We start from the raw sequence: 18,371 nt of genomic DNA, 5'->3' as shown, positions 1-18,371 counted from the left end.
TCCTGCCTCAGGGGTGGATGGAGATACCGGTGCCTGGATGGTATTCCCTGGGCTCTGGGATTTTGGCCCCAGGATGAAGTTCAGGGGACAGGTGACCTCCCAGCCATCCCTTCCCCATATGTGTCACCACCTTTGGGAGGTCATCAAAGCATAAACAGGGAGAAATCCCTTGGTACAAGTCAGTGGGCTCATCCTTCTCTAACCCGACATGACATGGGGCAGTTTTTGTTACCTCCTGCAAAACTATGCTGCTGAATTTGGGCTCAGACACATGATCAAGCTGCTCAATGTGTTACCACCATTGGTGGTCCCTGCCTGGGGACCCTTTTTATGCCAGTGGTGCATCCTGGGTTCCTGCTGGAGGGTGGGAAGGATGAAGCAGCAACTGCTATCATCCTCAGCTCTTGGCCAAAGGAGCCTCATGTGTTTGTACCAAGCAGAGGGACCTTGAGGATGAAAAAACTATGGCTGAGGTTAGCTGAGGGGCTGGTGAGCGCCATTAAAGATGAAGTGAAATATTTGGGTGGCAGCCTGAGATTTAATAGCAACATCACAGCGAGATTGGCCATGACATATCGTGGGGCGGGTGATTGTGACAAAGCCAGGCTGCTCCTGTGGGTGATGGGATGGGAGGCTTGGACACCAAGGTGGGCTGGAGAGGCTGTTTGGGGTGAAACAACTGAAAACACTGATATCCAGGTGAATATTATAGGGTGGGTTTGGTCAGAAGAGACCCTTAGAGATTCCCAGTCCTGCCTCCTGCTCACACCAGTTCAGATGCCAGCGCTGGTGGGATTTACCTCTTGCTCTTTGAAGGTGTTTTGGTGTGACGGTCACAGTGAGGGCCGCAGCAGACCGTGTCCCCATCACCAGCCTGGCAGAGCCAAAGCTCCCCCTCACCACCATCCTGTGACCAAACTGTGCCCTGTCACCTGGTAGGGACAGGAACAAAGCCACCCTGCTGGCATTGCTCAGAGCAGGGTTAAAACTCAGATTTGCTAGGATGCTGTAGGGAAAACCAGGCTTAAATGTTCTGCGGAGGTTGTGGGAGGGCTGTGAGGCTGCTCGCATGGTGGTGATGTCCCCTGCTGTGTCACCCAGGGCTTTGGCTCCATGTTTTGGCAGGCGAGAGAACAAGCTGCGGATCCAGAACGGCTGGTTGTGCCACCTCGCCCCCGAGATCATCCGCCAGCTCTCGCCAGACACCGAGGAGGACAAGCTGCCCTTCTCCAAGCACTCGGATGTCTTTGCCCTGGGGTGAGTCCCTGTGGCAGGGCAGGCGGGTGGGTGGCAGAGAACCAGCGCGGTTGTGTCATGTGTGAGCTGCTCTGAGCAGCCGGCAGGGGACAGGGACACTCTTCACTTGCTGCAATGCCAAGGGGATGCTGACCATGGGAATCTCCATCGCTGGGCTTGGAGCACTTTCCTGTTTTGAGAAATTTTGAGTTAAATTCCCCTCAATCACTAAATCCTCCTGTTGTAGCTAGAAGAGAACGGAGCTGGTGAGGGGCTGGAGCACAAGTGTGATGGAGCGGCTGAGGGACCTGGGGGTTCAGCTGGAGAACAGGAGCTGAGGGGAGACCTTGTGATCTCTGAACTGCCTGAAAGGAGCTTGGAGCCAGGGGGGGTCGGGCTCTGCTCCCCAGGAACAAGCACCAGGAGCAGAGGAAACGGCCTCAAGTTGCGCCAGGGGAGGTTGAGGTTGGATGTGGGGAACAATTTCTTCCCCAAAGGGCTGTGGGGCATTGGAACAGGCTGCCCAGGGCAGTGCTGGAGTCACCATCCCTGGAGGGTTGGACAGACAGACATGAGGTTCTCAGGACATGGGGCAGTGCCAGGGGTGGGTAATGGTTGGACTCTATGATCTTGAGCATCTTTTCCATCCAAAATGATTCTATGATTCTATGGACCAGGGTGTCTCCAGGCAGCAGGATCCAGAGCATCCTGGGGATGCAGCTTGGCAGAATCTCTCCCCTGCATGCTCCTGGGGTGGGTACCAATGCAAAGATGCTCTGGATGCAGAGGGTTTTGGACACAGGTCTGGAAGCCCCCAGACACCCTGATTCTCCCCTGCAGCCGGTTGCAGGGGTCTTGCAGTGGTGGGAGAAGATGCCAAAAGTCCGAGAAGAGGAGAATTGATGAGTCTCTTTCAGTGATCTGGTTCATCACTCCTGCCGGTTATCTGAACACAAACAGGAGCCCAGTCGCCCTGATCAGACCTTTCTGGAGGCAGATGTAGAGCTGGGGGTTTTACCCAGCAGATTAACTTTCTCATGGACACCTTAAAGGCTGTGGGGATTAGTGCACGTGGGGCTGTTATCGGAGGCAATATTTCCATCAAAACCGCAGTAATTAAAGCTGAAATGGTCTCGCTTTCCCCCCCCCCTCTTCCCTGAGGTATAACTTTAGCACAAAAATAGAGAAGTAATTAAGGGATTGTATTGAACAAAGTGAGAGTCAGTTACTTAGACTCAGTTTTTCCTTTTTTTTCAAGTGTAAGCTCTGCCTTTACGTAAAGCATGAGTTTCCTTAAAAGATTAAAAGATTTTCCCACATTTTTTCCCCTTTCTTGTTTCTGCTGCCCTCGGCTGAGCCCGGGAGGCTCAGGGATGATCCGGAGGGTTATTGCCATCACTGCTTCCCCTTAGGGATTTGAGGATCAGCGACAGCAAGAGGAAAAGATCTTTTAAAGACTCTAGAAGACGGCAGAAATGTTAATTTAAAGTGTGTGTGAGGGCGGTGGAGAGTGGGGGCGCTGAGGCTGGTGATGTGTGCTTGCCGAAGCCTGAGAGATAGCAGCAATAATTAGTATTATAATAGACATGTGGTCTTCTCATGCAAAAGGAGATGGAGCAGCAAACCCCTCTCCGTAGCACCATCCATACCCCGGGAAACGCAGCCCAGAGATTTTGGATGCACCTCAAAGTGGGAGGGTGAAAAATCAAGTCCCAAACCTCCAACTAGAAACTTGAATTGAGCTGCATTGGGGGCACTGAGGCACCTTCGAAATCCCCACTCCTGCTGGAGCATCTTGTCCTGTGTTCCCAGGACCTGCCCCTCTCCAGCCCCCAATTCCTCCACACCTGCAGCACCAACAAGCATCTCACATTATTCACGTTTTTTTCAGATTTACAGCCGAAATGTGCATATTTTTCCAAAACCACAAAAGCTGATTTCCAGCATCAGGAAACCCCCTATCCAAGACTGATCCTTCATTTCTCAGACCCCCTCCACCAGATTTTTCCACCTTAATGCCGTTTCAAGCCCATGTCTTGCTGCTTTAACCAGCCGTGATGCCATCCCTGGAAGGGAAAAGCAGCTCCAGGGTATTTGCCTTGGAAACTGGGGCCAGCGCTGTGGGAGTCGGGGCTCATCCAGCTCCGGGTGCCAGAAAATGAGGATGCAGAACTCCCAGGTGGTAGCGGGGGTGGAGAACCGCGGGGGCAGCCAGAGATCGGCCGGAGATGCCTTCATTTTGGGATATTCCCTTGGATTTGGGTGTCCTCACGGAAAGGAGGGGTTGGCTTAGTGCTAAGAGCGGTGCAGCAGCAGATGGCCGCAGGTCCACGTGTGCCATCATCCGGTGAGGGCACCGGGGATGGTTCATGCCATGGCTTGGATGGACTGTTTGCATCTTGGAGAGCTTTTTTGCAGAAGAAAAAGAGAAAACTCAGAGCAAAAGGGAATGCTCAGGCTTGTCCTTCCCTGACACTTGGTCGACAGCCTCAGTTTCCCCATCGGGAAAGTGGGAGAGGTGCTATCTCCATAATGAGGGCTGAGCACTTCTGGTGTTGTATCGGATGTGAAGCATTTCATGGATGTTGGTGATTTTGGAGCAGGCAGAGGTGGTGGATGTGAATGCAATGGCTAGATGTCCCTGTCCCACCCCCCTGGGGTGCCTCCCCATCCCCTGACCCCACTGTCTCCCCACAGCACCATCTGGTACGAGCTGCACGCACGGGAATGGCCCTTCAAGACGCAGCCGGCAGAGGCGATAATCTGGCAGGTGGGAAGAGGGATGAAGCCCAACCTCAGCCAGATCGGGATGGGCAAGGAGATCTCGGTAGGTTTGGGGGCAGGCGCTGGAGCCACGTGGGCATCGGTGTGTGGAGAAGGGGAATGTGCCCTGGGTGGAAGGTTCTCTTGGAAAAATGCTGTGCTGCCCATGATCTGTCCCTCTGTCCCCAGCCAGTGTGGCTCAGTCCTTCTCTGAGTACCTTCCTGCTTTGGGAAATTTTGAGTTAAATTCCCCTCAATCACTAAATCCTCCTGTTGTAGCTAGAAGGGAACGGAGCTGGTGAGGGGCTGGAGCACAAGTGTGATGGGAGCGGCTGAGGGACCTGGGGGTTCAGCTGGAGAACAGGAGCTGAGGGGAGACCTTCTGATCTCTGAACTGCCTGAAAGGAGCTTGGAGCCAGGGGGGTCGGGCTCTGCTCCCCAGGAACAAGCGCCAGGAGCAGAGGAAACGGCCTCAAGTTGCACCAGGGGAGGTCGAGGTTGGATGTGGGAACAATTTCTTCCCCAAAGGGCTGTGGGGTATTGAACAGGCTGCCCAGGGCAGTGCTGGAGTCACCATCCCTGGAGGGTTGGACAGACGGACATGAGGTTCTCAGGACATGGGGCAGGGACAGGGGTGGGTTATGGTTGGACTCGATGACCTTGAGGGGCTTTTCCAAGCAAAATGATTCTATGATTCTATGCTGCTGTGACAGCAGCATCAGCCCAGCTTGCACATCCCCTCCCCCCCAAGGGTGTGAGGTCCTCGCAGGGTGGTCATTGGGTGCGGGAGTCATGGTGGGACAGAGACTGGCCAGGTTTGCTCACGTGCTCGCCTCTGTGGCTGCAGGACATCCTCCTCTTCTGCTGGGCCTACGAGCAAGAGGAGAGACCCACCTTCACCAAGCTCATGGACATGCTGGAGAAACTGCCAAAGCGCAATCGTCGCCTTTCCCACCCTGGGCACTTCTGGAAGTCAGCAGAGTAAGTCCCTGTCCCTCTGCCCACGCCCCCTAAGACCCCAACGTCACAGCTGGTGTCAGGGGAGCACAGGGCCAAGCTGTGGGTGCATTTGATGCCATCTGGGTGGGTGGGAAGGGTGGTAACAGCATGCTGTACCCATGCCGCTTTGTCACTGCAATGCTGACTGTCCTTGTTGGGGTGAAAAAGCCAGTGACAGTGGCAAGAGAGGATGAGGAGTGTGGCAATGTGCTCCACCAACGCCGGGAGGAAGAAGCAGGGTAGATCCAGGGGCAGGCTGGGCCCTTGGGGACATCTCCTTTGGGGACATTGGCCAGGGCTCCAGTGCCTGGCTGTGTACAACACTCACAGCAGTTTTCCTTCCTGGAAATGTGGCTTTTCCTTTTTTTGCCCAGATTAGTCGCTGGTGGGGATACCTTGATCAGGGTCCCTCCCCAAACCTATAGCCTGTGTAGCCATCGCAGCTTCCAGCGGTGGGAGAAGAAAACATGGTCTCTTCTTCCCTGGAAAGAGCTCGTGGCCAAGTCCTTCTCCGTTTCATTGCATTGGCTTAGTCACATCCCCCTAGTGCAGCAAACGCAGCGTAAATGGGTCCCCAGTCAGGACTTTGGGATCTGGCCTGGTGGTAACAGCAGGCAAAATGCTGGAAAATCACTTAGAAACTAATTTTCTTCTCTTGAATTCATCACAGTGTGACAAACAGGACCAAAAGCCTAACCCACGTGGAGGCTGCATTCACGGGGGGGATTTTTCCTTCTCCTGGTGTGCATCCCCAGAGTGTGGAGGCTGGAAATGGGGATAGAGGGAGGGAAGAAAACGGAGAGAAGCGGGGATGCTTCAGGCTGCTTCGAGCATCCCTTTTGAACCCGGAAGATGCCGATTTTTCCTCCTGTATCTGATAACCAAACTTCCTCAATTCCTCATTTGTGCAGCCTCAAGGTTATAGGCACAATGAAAGCTGCTGGAGTGTCCCCTCCCACCCCGGTGTGCTTGGGGCTCTGGGGAACAGCACGAAGTCAGGGTCAGATGGCCCCCAAATCACGCAGAACATCAACTGTTAATCAGGAGGGAAGTTAATTACCAATCCGTGCTCCGAGCAGGCACCGGGGTGGCTCCAGCAGCCAGCAAAGGAACCTGCAGGTTGATGAACCCCGAAGCAGTGGCTGTGTAATTGCTCGGCTGGGCTGGGGAAGGTTTTTGCAATCACCGAGCCACGCTCTGCCTGCCACCAGCTTGGGCTGCCCCACGGCTTCCCTGTAATTACCAGCCCCTTCCTTGCTGAGCGTGAGAGGAGGGAGGATGCTCCAGCTCGGCACTCGCTTCCCATCCCAGCTGCCTCCGTCCTCAGGGACCCGGCTCTGGCCTCTTGTTCCTGGCATTCCTCTGTTAGTTCCTGGCATTCTGCTTGCCCAGGTGTCCAGGCTGTGGCACTGAGGGCTCTGCCAGCCCTGCTTGAAGGGGATGGGGGGCAAAAACCCTCTGGGGTCCTGATGCTGGGAGAGCCTGGAAGGGCAATGGAGCTGGTGAGGGGCTGGAGCACAAGTGTGATGGGAGCGGCTGAGGGACCTGGGGGTTCAGCTGGAGAACAGGAGCTGAGGGGAGACCTTCTGATCTCTGACCTGCCTGAAAGGAGCTTGGAGCCAGGGGGGTCGGGCTCTGCCCCCCAGGAACAAGCGCCAGGAGCAGAGGAAACGGCCTCAAGTTGCACCAGGGGAGGTTGAGGTTGGATGTGGGGAACAATTTCTTCCCCAAAGGGCTGTGGGGCATTGGAACAGGCTGCCCAGGGCAGTGCTGGAGTCACCATCCCTGGAGGGCTGGACAGACGGACATGAGGTTCTCAGGGACACAGGTTAGTGCCGGGTTGGGTTACTGGTTGGACTCAATGATCTTGAGGGGCTCTTCCAACCAAAACGATTCTGGGATTCCATGATTCTGTTTCATGGGGTTGAGGTTTGTGGTGCCTAGCAAGCACTTTACCCCTCTAGACAATGCTAAACCTGAGAGCTGCCAGCGCCAGGAAAACCAAACCAGACTGCTGAGAAGGTGCACGGCTTCGTTTGGGGCCACGCCCATGGCAGAGCCATTCAGGGAGGCTTTTTGCCATGGGCTGCCCTGCAGAATCCCCCAGTGCAGTGGGACAAAGTGCCCAGCACTGACTCTGTGATATTTTGTCACTTCCAGGCTGTGACAGGAGGAGTTAAGGGACGGTGCCTTTATCCCCCTGCGGTTCTACTCTTCCTCTCCACTTCCTACCCCACGCTATGGAGGAGCAGCGGGCGCCGCGGGCTGACGGCAGGATGAGGACAATGCCGCAATGTTTCACCCTGCGGAGCCTCTGCAAGGAGCCGAGCTGGCAGCCAAGCCCCGGGGCACCCGGCTGCGGTGGGATGGGGACAGCGGGCGGTTTCACATGAACACGGGGTCAGATCTTGGGCCGATTCCCCTCAAGTAGGGGTGGCCCGTGGCTTCAGTGTCACCCCAGGGCTCCTCTGATCCCCATCAGCACAGTCAGTGCACCTGATGCTCACTTGGGGAGGGGTTGTTTTTTGATTCTCGATGGGTTTATTTTGTTTCCTTTATTACTATTATTATTATTATTATTATTTTTAATGAAAAAAGGGGGAAATGTTGCTGATTCATGAGTTTAGCGCTGGAGCCTGCTGGGGGCCAGGGAGTGCCGCTGCTATTAGCTGCCACCTGCGGGGAAATGCATCTGCAGAGCCAGAGCTGGAGGAGTCCAGCTCCCCCGGTGCCTCGGCAGCCCCGTCACGGGCAGCGCTGACCTTTCACAAGTGGCTTCTCTACCTCCCGGCCATACCCACTTATGTCCCCCACCCCGGTCTCCCTCTCACCAGGGCGCATCTCTACATTCCTGTTAATTTAGCACATCTAATCAGTGAGCCGTTCCCTCTCGCTCCCCCGTGGCGTGGCGTTGCTCTTGGCTTTGACCCTCGCTCCCAAAGGCAATGCCAAAATGGGGTTGCTTTGGGGCCAGGAAGAGCAGGACTGGCTGATGTTGGGGTCCTTCCCTGCTCCCACTTTCTTCCCTGGGCTCGTTGCCGGGGATGTGGATGGGCTCTGGTTGTACAAAGTCAGCGTCTCCCTTCCCAGCCCCATGCATGGGAGCCGGGGCCGTCTCAGCATCCCAAGCAGCTGTCCCCAGGACCACTTTTCCCTGCATCTTCATCTTCCATCAGCCAAATCCCAGATTTCCCCCCAAAAGATGCTCTTTGGGCAGCATCTCAGAGTTGGTATTGCCATCTGAATATCGCCACGTGCTGGTATTTCCCTCTCCCCCTTGGCTCGAACGGGCCCCTGAGCCCGTTAGATGAGTTGTCAAGCGACAGACGATAGCAAATTGCGTTTTCAGGCCTTTATTGAGCATAATTGCTTGACAGGAACCATCCTGAATAATTCAATCGCAGTCTAAGTTAGCTTTAATTTGGAGACATGATGAGGCTCTGCAAACTTAACCAGCCCTGGTTTATTTGCTGCTCCTCTAACTCCCTCTCACTGACGTTTGAACCACTTTAGCATAAGTAAATGAAGATTAGAAACCTAATTGCTGCTAGGGGGAGATGTTACTTTAATTGTGGGGGTGTGTAAGAAGGTGCTTTTATTTCTTAAAATGTGCGCACGTGCATATGCATAAAAGTGGAGGTGGGCAGGAGCAGGGGGGTGAGTTTGGCCTCTGGGGTCGCTCTGGATGCATCTCCTGGTGATGCTTTTGGGGCACTTTTTGTGCTGTGTGGTCGCATCTCGCTCTAAGATGTTTTGCACAAAGTGGGAATGAGGAGGATCACCCACATCTGCTTTTGATGCTGAGGCCAAGCGGGACGAGCGAGCCAGGGCAGGCTGAGCCCTCGTTTGTGCTAATTGTCCCCTGCACCGGGTGGGTTGGGGTCCCCTGGGTGTGATGCTGCATCATCCTCATCCCAAAGGATGCTCCATTGCTTCTCACCCTCTGCCTCCTCCACATCGCACCTCTTCCTTCGCTAACACAAACCAGCTTCTTCATCCTACCCCAGTGAAGTCCTCTGCTGCCTGTCCTCCCCATCCCACCCCTTCCCTCCTCATCCTCTGCGCATGTGCACACGTGTGCCATAAACGTTGCACTAAAGCCTCAGAGACTCTCTGAGTTTTCACCGATGCCTTCACCTGCCGTGGTCCTGGGGTCTGTGAGAGGTAGGACAACCCCATTGCCAGTGGTCTCAGCTGCCAGGGAGGCACGGGGAGGTCACACCATGAAATCACCAGTCCCCAAACCACATTCAGATGGAGCAATTGCTGTAGAAAGGTGGTGTCCTTCTCACTTGGTGGCTTTAGTTTCTAAGTAGGTGTGAACTTCCCAGGAGAGCAGTAGCAAGTGGAACTTCTTGGGAGGATGAATGAGGTGATACTGTGGATGATGCTCAGCACCAGGGGTGGCAAAGATATGTAGCCTGGTAGATGTTGTGCAGATGTGTGGTTTAAGGAACAATGTCCAGCTTTAAAGACTTGTGGGTTTGCTCTCTGTGCCCCAAGTCCTCCGCTTGCCTGGAAAGGCTCACGTTAACTCTCTACAACTGCCTGAAAGGAGGTTGGAGCATGGACGGTGTTGGTCTCTTCTCCCAAGTAGCCAGTGATAAGACAAGAGGAAATGGCCTCAAGTTGCGCCAGGGGAGGTTGAGGTTGGATGTGGGGAACAATTTCTTCCCCAAAGGGCTGTGGGGCATTGGAACAGGCTGCCCAGGGCAGTGCTGGAGTCACCATCCCTGGAGGGTTGGACAGACGGAGATGAGGTTCTCAGAGACATGGGGCAGTGCCAGGGGTGGGGGAACAGTTGGACTCAATGATCTTGAGGGGCATTTCCAACCAAAATGATTCTATGATTCTACCTTGACCTATCTCCCCATGGGGTCTTGCCAGCTGTTGGCAGACACCTACTCTATTTTATCGGCGGAGACTCAAGGAAACAAGTGAACTGATGAACCCGTTAGTTTGGTGACTCTACGGTGTCAGGTCGTCACCAGGAGCATGGGGTGCTCTCCATCAGCTTTGGCCAAGTGTTGCTGCCCTGGTTTTTGGGCATCTGAAAGGAGCCAACTGCTCCTAGAGCCAACAAATCTCGCCAACTCTTCCCTCATCTCCCTCCTCCTTCTCCCCCCGTTTCCTCACCATAACGTCTCAGCCAGGCTACAAGCAGAGCCATCGCACAATAGTATCGATGGAAAAATAGCTGCCCTGCATTTATCATAAATTAGCTCAGAAGAGCAGCTCCTTCCCTTCCATTCAGCGCAGCAACGGTTGTTTATGCAGCCGTGTTATTTGCATCATGCCTTCTTATTTTTGAAAGTCTTAATTATTAAAAAAAAGCAAACCGACAAATCTTACTTTTTATTTTTGTTACTTTTTTCTTGTTTTTTTGACTCCAGCTTTGTGAGGGTTTTTCTTTTCCTTAGTTTAAAAATATCCAGCCCTTCAGCAGGGAGAGAATGTGGGAGAAGCTCTCCACAATGCCCTCTAATAGGAGATCCGAAGGAGTGAGAAGGTCCATCCGGCAGCTCAGTTTAGCTGTGGGAGCCAGAGGAGACACGGGGGCTATTTCCAGCTGTGCCGGGTGAGAGTGGAGCCACTTTTAGCCCACTGATATTTTGAGCAGCAGCTTGAGATATAGAGAATCATCCCCAACCCTGGGTAGATGGGCAAGGGGTTGGAGCACAATTGTGATGGGAGCGGCTGAGGGACCTGGGGAGTTCAGCTGGAGAACAGGAGCTGAGGGGAGACCTTCTGATCTCTGAACTGCCTGAAAGGAGCCAGGGGGGGTCGGGCTCTGCTCCCCAGGAACAAGCGCCAGGAGCAGAGGAAACAGCCTCAAGTTGCGCCAAGGGAGGTTGAGGTTGGATCTGGGAACAATTTCTTCCCCAAAGGGCTGTGGGACATTGGAACAGGCTGCCCAGGGCAGTGCTGGAGTCACCATCCCTGGAGGGTTGGACAGACGGACATGAGGTTCTCAGGACATGGGGCAGTGCCAGGGCTGGGTTAACGGTTGGACTCGATGATCTTGAGGGGCTTTTCCAACCAAAATGGTTCCATTATTTTGCATCCCTGGGCTCTGGCAGCAGAGCAGCCCCAGTGGTGCTCTCTGGCCCCATTCTCCAGCTCTCAGCTGCTCTATCCTTTCGGTCACCCTCCGAAGCTCTTCCCCGAGCTCCCCAGCCCCTGACCTCGCTGCTGCCTGGAGGATTTTTTCCAGCATTTCAATGCTGTGTGGGGCTGGGTGGTGATGGAAAGGCTGGTGCTGCACAGCCCCGTAGCACCATGTCCTCCTTTGGCTGCTAAATTATATTCCCTGGTCCTGCTTCTGCTTTTTCTCCCCACCTTTCCCTGCAAATTACCCAAATCCTTGCTGAGCCACAACCAGCCGGGTGGTTCCCGGGGTGATGAGGTCTGACGTGGTACTTGGCCACAGCAGGAGCCAAGATGAGCAGGTTCTGCTGGGTTTAAGACAGAAATGAATGTCCTGGAGGTGGAGGAGCTGCCCAACCTTTGGTAGATGCCATGGAAGGGTCGGTGCCTACTTGGTCTCTTTGGCCATGCCAAGGTGAAGGGGGGTGTCTTGGCGACACCGTCTGCACCCCCGAGTGCCGCAGGGAGCCCTGGGTCGAGCCCACCGTGGGCTGGCGCTCCACTGGGCACCTTCGCTTTCCTTCCTCCTTTCTTCACCACTTATTTATTTTAATTTATTTTAATCTTTTTATTTTTGCCAATAGCGATTCTTCGGGAAGCTTGGTCAGCTGCAAAAGCCTTCTTAATTTCTGGTCCCTGTAAAGTATGCTGTTACATTTTCTTGTACATAAGGTATATATAAATATATATACATATCTCTATATGTATGTATATAGATATATACATATATAACGAGCTCTAAATCCTGTACAGTTTCAAACTGAACTTGGTGGCCTGCTTTGTTTTCTCTGTGTTAGTTCTGACTGTTGCAGAATGAGCTGACTTTCATTTCCCTTTTCCTCTTTCCCTTTTCTTTTTATAAATATATACATAAAGATATATATATATATTTTGTTGTCGTTGTTGCAAAACTCTTGTCACTGGAAAAGAACAGTTGATTCTGGTGCAAAAAAACCCACCAATATCACCCACGAACCAACAACAAAAAAATCGCTGAGAAGAGCACGATGGATCTCCCCGATGTAAATTTGTACAGTAACATTTATAACGTTTTCTACACTTGAAGAAAGTATTTATAATTTCAGCTGTCTGACTGGGTGCGAAGCTCTGTGACCTGCAGAAATGGATCGCCATTTGTTCCCGTGGTTTCTCGTGCAGTGTTTGGTGAGGTGACAGTGTATGAATTATTTATGCCAATAAAAAAAAGAAGAAAAACACGCCAAAAAACCCCCACCTTTGAAAACCATTGCCCCCCCGTGCTGCTCTGTGTCCCCTGCCCTCTGCTTGCTCTGCATCCTAGCGATGGGGAATATTTGTCCATGGGGGGGTCTGAACCACTCTCCTCCATCAGCATCTCATCCAGGGATGCTCAGGGGAAGACAAGGCACTGCCGAACCCTCTTTGTTTCTCTCTCCATGGTGTCAGCCCTTTGGGAACAATAATTCACGTTTGGATGGGAAACGTGGCAGCCGAAAACATGGCAACTGGGAAAATTATGGGGTAGTCAGAGGATAAATCTCTGCTGGGCGGAGGGGTTGGTGCTGGGGTGTGCCGGGGGGATGCTTCTCCACAGACGGGTCCCCACGGGGACGGCTGAGCCTGGTGATGAAGCACTGGAGGTTCCTCGCATCTGCCACTTTATTTGTTTGCTTCCCTCATGCTGTTTTACTGGGGGTGCACCATAAATTTGTAAAACAGCCCATTGGAAGCAGCAGCTGTGGCGTTCGCTTGTGGTACCCGATGGCAGGAGACGGAGAAGAAAGTTGGGGAAGGTTCATGGTGCTTCCCCCTGGCCCCCCTTCCCTCCTCGCTATCACTTGAAAGGTAAAATAATGATGGCTCGCCATTAATAAACCATGAACACTCAACACTTCTCCTGTCGAGGGCTTTTCATCTTCCAAAGCCTGCAGGAGCCGGGGAGCAATTAGACCAGGCTCATCCCGAGCAGGGAGCAGCAGCGGGGCCAGCCGGGGGATTTTCCTGGAAGGGATGGGGAAGGCGGGGCCGGATGGAATGGGGCTACTGTGATAGGGCACAGAGCTCCCAAAGCAGCCAGAAACAAGGAGATTTGGGGGTAAAGAGGTGCCCTCACCATGCTGGGGACTTTTCCAACCCCCCACTGCCTTGCAAGCCAAATGGGATGATGGCTACATCGCAGTGTGACCATCTCTCCGTATGTGCAATAAACAGGGGGTTAAACTCTGCTGGCGGTTCCCTGGGTGTAAATCTGGAAGGCTCCCACTAGTCTGGAGTGTCACTGGTTAGCACTGGTTGTTCCAGTGCTCGAGGGACAAAACTGCTAAATGAAACGATGGTGGCAGCGCTGAGCCCCTGCTGAGCCCAGCTCAGGGATGCCGAGCCCAGCTCAGGGATGCCAAGCTCACTCCTGGCTTTGTGGCTAATGAGATGCCAGCACCAGGCTGGGATAAATGTGCAATATATCCCCAAAACAGCCTGAACAATAGCTATGGTGGATTACAGGCTCCTCTGAATATATATCTGCATATATATATGCACGCGTGTGTATGGGAGAGCCACATGAATACGTACACGTGTCTGTAATCTCCTTGCCGTTGATGAATCACAAGCCATTAATATTTCACAGGGAAAGAATAAACGCAGGGATTGAAAGAGGAGCTGAACCCCCAGGACGTCATTTCCAGCCCTCCTGCCACTGCTCCCGGGAGGGCCCATGTGGACTCAGGGGGGGCTTTGCTCCCACCCGGGACTGGGTGCCAGTGGCATCGGCACAACGGGGGTGCAGCCCCCCAGCTGGTGTGCAGGGGTACAGTCTGCAAACGGAGTGGTTTGCTTTGGGCTACAGACTCTTTTGGGGTCAGTAGTGTTGGTGGAGAAGAGCAGCAGGGGACATTTGTGTTTTCGCTGGCGTGGTGGCTTCAGAGCTGTTCCCACATGTCCCAGGTACTTCTTGGGTGACCCACCTTCTCTCTGGACAAATGGGGTTTTGCACACGTGTATCTTCACAGAATCACAGAATAGTTTGGGTTTGAGGGCCCTTCCCAGCTCCCCAGTGCCCCCCCTGCCATGAGCAGGGACATCTTCACCAGCTCAGGTTGCTCAGAACCCCGTCCAGCCTGGCCTGGGATGTCTCCAGGGATGGTTCATCCACCACCTCTCTGGCCAACCTGGGCCAGGCTCTCACCATCCTCAGGGCAACAATTTCTTCCTCATGTCCAGCCTGAATCTCCCTCCTTTAGTATAAAACCATCACCCCTTGTCCTACTGCAACAGTTCCCTGTCTGCCCCTAAAATAAAGCACATGCTGAAGCTTTTTATTGACTTAAACTTAAAAAACAATCAGATATGTGAGCACCAAGCTGCAGCACCCAGCTGTTAGAGCTGCATGCTGGCCATGAGCCGCTGCTGGCCCCGGGGACTGCGTTGTCACCTCAGGGATGGCTCCAGGCCGGGTTGGCTGCCAGCAGGTTTGGGTTCCCCTCCCCGCTCTGCACCAGCAGAACTGAGTGAAAAAAACCCTGGCAAGGAGCCGAGCCCTGAGCTTGGGGGGCGAGAACCGGTGGTGGCCCCAGCCAGTGCTCTCACCCATCCCAGCATCGCACTGGGGGGGTCCGGGGGGGTTTGCAGAGCAGGAAAAACGCTGCCAGCTAATGCAGCCAGAGTCAGAATGGGGCTAGTGGGGGTTCTGCATCGCTGGCCTGGACCGTCCTGCTGGTGCCGGTCCCTTGCAGGCTGGTGCTGCCCTGGCACAGGGGGGCTGTGGCAGTGCCCCACAATGGGGTATTGTTCAGCTCCTGTAATTTATGTTTCCTCCCCAGGCTCACCCAGACTTTCTCAGGAGCCTCGATGAGCCCTTGCTGCTGCAGCACAGGGCTGGTCCCTTCTAGGGGGTGAGCTGAGCCTCCCACAGCCACCCCAGCAGGGACTTGGGGGGTCCTGCCTGGGTGACACATGTGTGGGCACAGGCTGGGGAATAAAGCCCAGCTCCAGCCCTTTGTTAGGGCTTGATTAACTCATCAAGGGCTGTCCTGCTCCAGGAGGACACACTGGGACAGCCAGAGCCTGCTCCATCACAGATATCCCCGAGAGCATCCCGGGGGCTGTGGGGAGTCCTGGACAGGCAGCTAACGATGCATGGACTAATTAGCCGCTTCTGTCATGACCACCCACCCTTTAACAGGATTGCTGCTCTTAGCTGGAGCAGAGCTGATCCCGCTTTGCAGAAAGACCCAGCTCGTTAGCAGGATTAATGCCAGCCAGGGCTATAAGGGAGCTGCCCGGCTTCCCTGCTGTGCTTTGCCCTGGGGTTTCCATTCTCCCCACGCAGCTGCTGGGGAAGGGGCTGCCCCAGCCCCGCTGTCCCTGCTGTCCCGTTACTCAGCAGATTCCCTTTCCTCACCTCTATTTTTATGCTGCTCTCTGGGACAGAAACCTGAGCCCCTGCCTTGCCCTGTGCCCAGAGACACAATGTGAGCTCCCGCCTGGCTCCCAGCACAGGACCCTTTCCTCCTGGAAGCACTGAGAAGGAGCAGCAATTCCCAATTCCCTGCTTTTTCACCCTAAACTTTGCACCTGCAGCTTCCCCTGAGGGTTAAAGAGCCGCATCCTCAGCAGCACCAGGTAGAAAAACAGGCTGAAGGCTTTCCTGTGCCTCACAGCTACTTATTTATTCTGTGCTTTACTGGGACAGGGTGGTTTTCTGTGTCTGTGCTGCAAATCCTGGGCTGGGGTGGGTGGGGGGTGTCAGGGCCCCCACTTGCTCTTGGGTGCTCTGTGAGGTCCCCATGGTGTAGAAGTGGGACCACAGTGCTGATGGTCCCCCTGGGCAACAAGCCTGCAGCCCTGAGTTTGTGCCGGGGCACCGGGAGGGCTGTGCTCACCTGGGTGACATTTAGGCAGCTGGCACCTAGAGAGCTGGAGGAGAAATCGTCCCTCCGGGGCACGGGGTGATGTGTTTGGGCATGTCGGGGTTCTGAGCATCACTGCAGGTCTCCAGCGGGTAAGTGGAAGACCCTGTGCCCCTGATCCTAGGGGCAGCCATGGGACAGGGATGCTCTGTGGTACCTGGTGACACCACGTCCCCATTTCCAGCTGGTGGAGAGAAACAGCCCAACAACCTGATACTGGGGGTGAGCCTTCGGCCTCTCCTCCCTTCCTCCTCTGCCAGCAGCCCCATTTTTTGACCCTAAGCATGAAAGCAAGTGCTTCTGCCCACATCACCCCCTGCACAGCCAGGGCAGGGGAATGCCTGGAACATATATATATATATACATATATATATATATATAACATGTTGTCATACCAGGTCATGTAGCAACTCTATAAGCTCATGGGCTGTTCAGGTGAGATGTGAGGAAGAAATTGTTGCCCTGAGGGTGGTGAGAGCCTGGCCCAGGTTGGCCAGAGAGGTGGTGGATGAACCATCCCTGGAGACATCCCAGGCCAGGCTGGACGGGGCTCTGAGCAACCTGAGCTGGTGAAGATGTCCCTGCTCATGGCAGGGGGGGCACTGGGGAGCTGGGGAGGGCCCTTCAACACAAACCATCTGTGATTCTGTGAGGGGATTTGTAAAGGTCTCTTAGAAAATCATGCTCCATAAATACCTTCTTATCTTGGGGGCTTTTGCAGCACTGGGTTTGCTGGCTGCTGTGGCCACAGGCACCTGGGGATGGCCCAAGCTTGGGGACCGTCTGTCGCCCTGTCGCTGCTGGCACCATAGAGTTGATGTTGCAGCACCAGGCTCTGGTGGCCTTGGCTGCTAACCTGTGATGGGAGGGATGTGGGAGGGGACAGTCACCCCCAGGCTCGTGGACGCTACGATTTGAGCGGTGCCACCACGGCGGCCAAGCCCGGGTTGGGTTTCACCCGCTACCGGCTATTTTCAGGCCTGCAAATCCGATGAGTGATAACGTTTGCAACTGCATGTGTGTGGGAAAGTTGTTTGCTGAACAGCAGGTCTTTCCTCAGCCTGGCCGTGCTGCTTGCTTTGTTAGAATCTAACGTTCTCTTCTTTTCAGCTGCTTGCTCCATGCAACCCTTTTCCAGCATCCTGGTTGGGTATGGCTCCTTGCTCACCCATTGCATGGGGTGGAATTTGCTGCTGGATTTAGCCCATAGCATCCTACCCCATGGCGACAGGTCCCTTTTCCCTATCTGGAGCCCCAAAAACCCAACATGTTGTTTGGCTGCTTCTGAGTTCATTTTGTATTTACAGCAGCACATCCACACTGGTGCCCTGGCTCTGCATTGGTTTTGTAGCCTACACATTGTGATTCCCATTTGCTCCCCACATCCATAGGGATGGGGGGAGGCTTTGGGCAGTCACGGTGCTGGGAAGGAGAAGGTTTTGGCCTTGGGGATGCCTTGTTCTGCAGCTGGGTAAATGCTCTTGGTGGTTTCCCCCAGGTCCTGCCCCTGGGCTTGTCTTGGAGCAAACCTGCCCTGGGTGCTGGAAGGAAAATAAATTGCCCCATTATTTGCATTTTCTCCCACACCTTAAATACAATGCATCTGGCAGGAGAAGGGCCCCTGGGTGCTGGTTGCCCACACCTGGTGGGTGCAGACTCAGCCTCCTGGGGAGCACCGTGGGACTGCTTTTCCCAGGGGAACAACACAGGGACTGTCCCTGGACCCAGCGGTGAGCGAGGGGACATGGTGATGGGTTGAGACCCTGGGCTGGGTGATGCTGAATGGGGCTCTGCTGTGGGGATGTGTGCTGGGGTGTCTGTTGTGCTTATTAAGGGGGGGAATTTGGAGGCTGAATGGCTGGGAAGGTCATGTCCAGCTCCTAAAGGGGCGGATGAAGGATAAAGAAACTGGTCTGGAGCACAAGTGTGATGGGAGCAGCTGAGGGACCTGGGGGTTCAGCTGGAGAACAGGAGCTGAGGGGAGACCTTCTGATCTCTGAACTGCCTGAAAGGAGCTTGGAGCCAGGGGGGTCGGGCTCTGCTCCCCAGGAACAAGCGCCAGGAGCAGAGGAAACGGCCTCAAGTTGCGCCAGGGGAGGTTGAGGTTGGATCTGGGGAACAATTTCTTCCCCAAAGGGCTGTGGGGCATTGGAACAGGCTGCCCAGGGCAGTGCTGGAGTCACCATCCCTGGAGGGTTGGACAGACGGACATGAGGTTCTCAGGACATGGGGCAGTGCCAGGGCTGGGTTAACGGTTGGACTCGATGATCTTGAGGGGCTTTCCAACCAAAATGTTTCTATAAAAACTGTTGCAGAGGCTCAAAACCCTGTTGCCTTTGG

The 18,371-nt window shown here is 54.3% G+C and overlaps 2 protein-coding genes across 6 annotated transcripts in view; both read left to right on the top strand.

Annotated features, from left to right (window-relative positions):
• KSR2 (kinase suppressor of ras 2) overlaps nt 1–12,024 on the top strand; it is an 88,187-nt gene extending 76,163 nt beyond the window's left edge. For 2 of the 4 annotated variants that reach the window (XM_065033865.1, XM_065033863.1), the window contains 4 exons: nt 1,126–1,257; nt 3,934–4,063; nt 4,847–4,980; nt 7,159–12,024. In XM_065033865.1, coding sequence (XP_064889937.1) covers nt 1,126–1,257; nt 3,934–4,063; nt 4,847–4,980; nt 7,159–7,165 — 403 coding nt within the window. In that variant the 3' untranslated portion in view covers nt 7,166–12,024. Of the gene's footprint in view, nt 1–1,125; nt 1,258–3,933; nt 4,064–4,846; nt 4,985–7,158 lie in introns of those variants that run through there. The other 2 variants (XM_065033866.1, XM_065033864.1) reach the window with 1 other exon arrangement.
• A 3,700-nt stretch (nt 12,025–15,724) lies between these two features.
• Nucleotides 15,725–18,371, top strand: part of NOS1 (nitric oxide synthase 1) — an 82,629-nt gene continuing 79,982 nt past the window's right edge. The window contains exon 1 of one of the 2 annotated variants that reach the window (XM_065033862.1): nt 15,725–15,744. The gene's annotated coding sequence lies outside the window, so the exon portion shown is untranslated. Of the gene's footprint in view, nt 15,745–17,629; nt 17,762–18,371 lie in introns of those variants that run through there. The other variant, XM_021288185.2, reaches the window with a different exon arrangement.

This window comes from Columba livia, chromosome 17, assembly GCF_036013475.1.
Source record: "Columba livia isolate bColLiv1 breed racing homer chromosome 17, bColLiv1.pat.W.v2, whole genome shotgun sequence".
Classification (NCBI taxonomy): domain Eukaryota; kingdom Metazoa; phylum Chordata; class Aves; order Columbiformes; family Columbidae; genus Columba; species Columba livia.
This window is presented reverse-complemented; position numbering and strand designations above follow the sequence as displayed.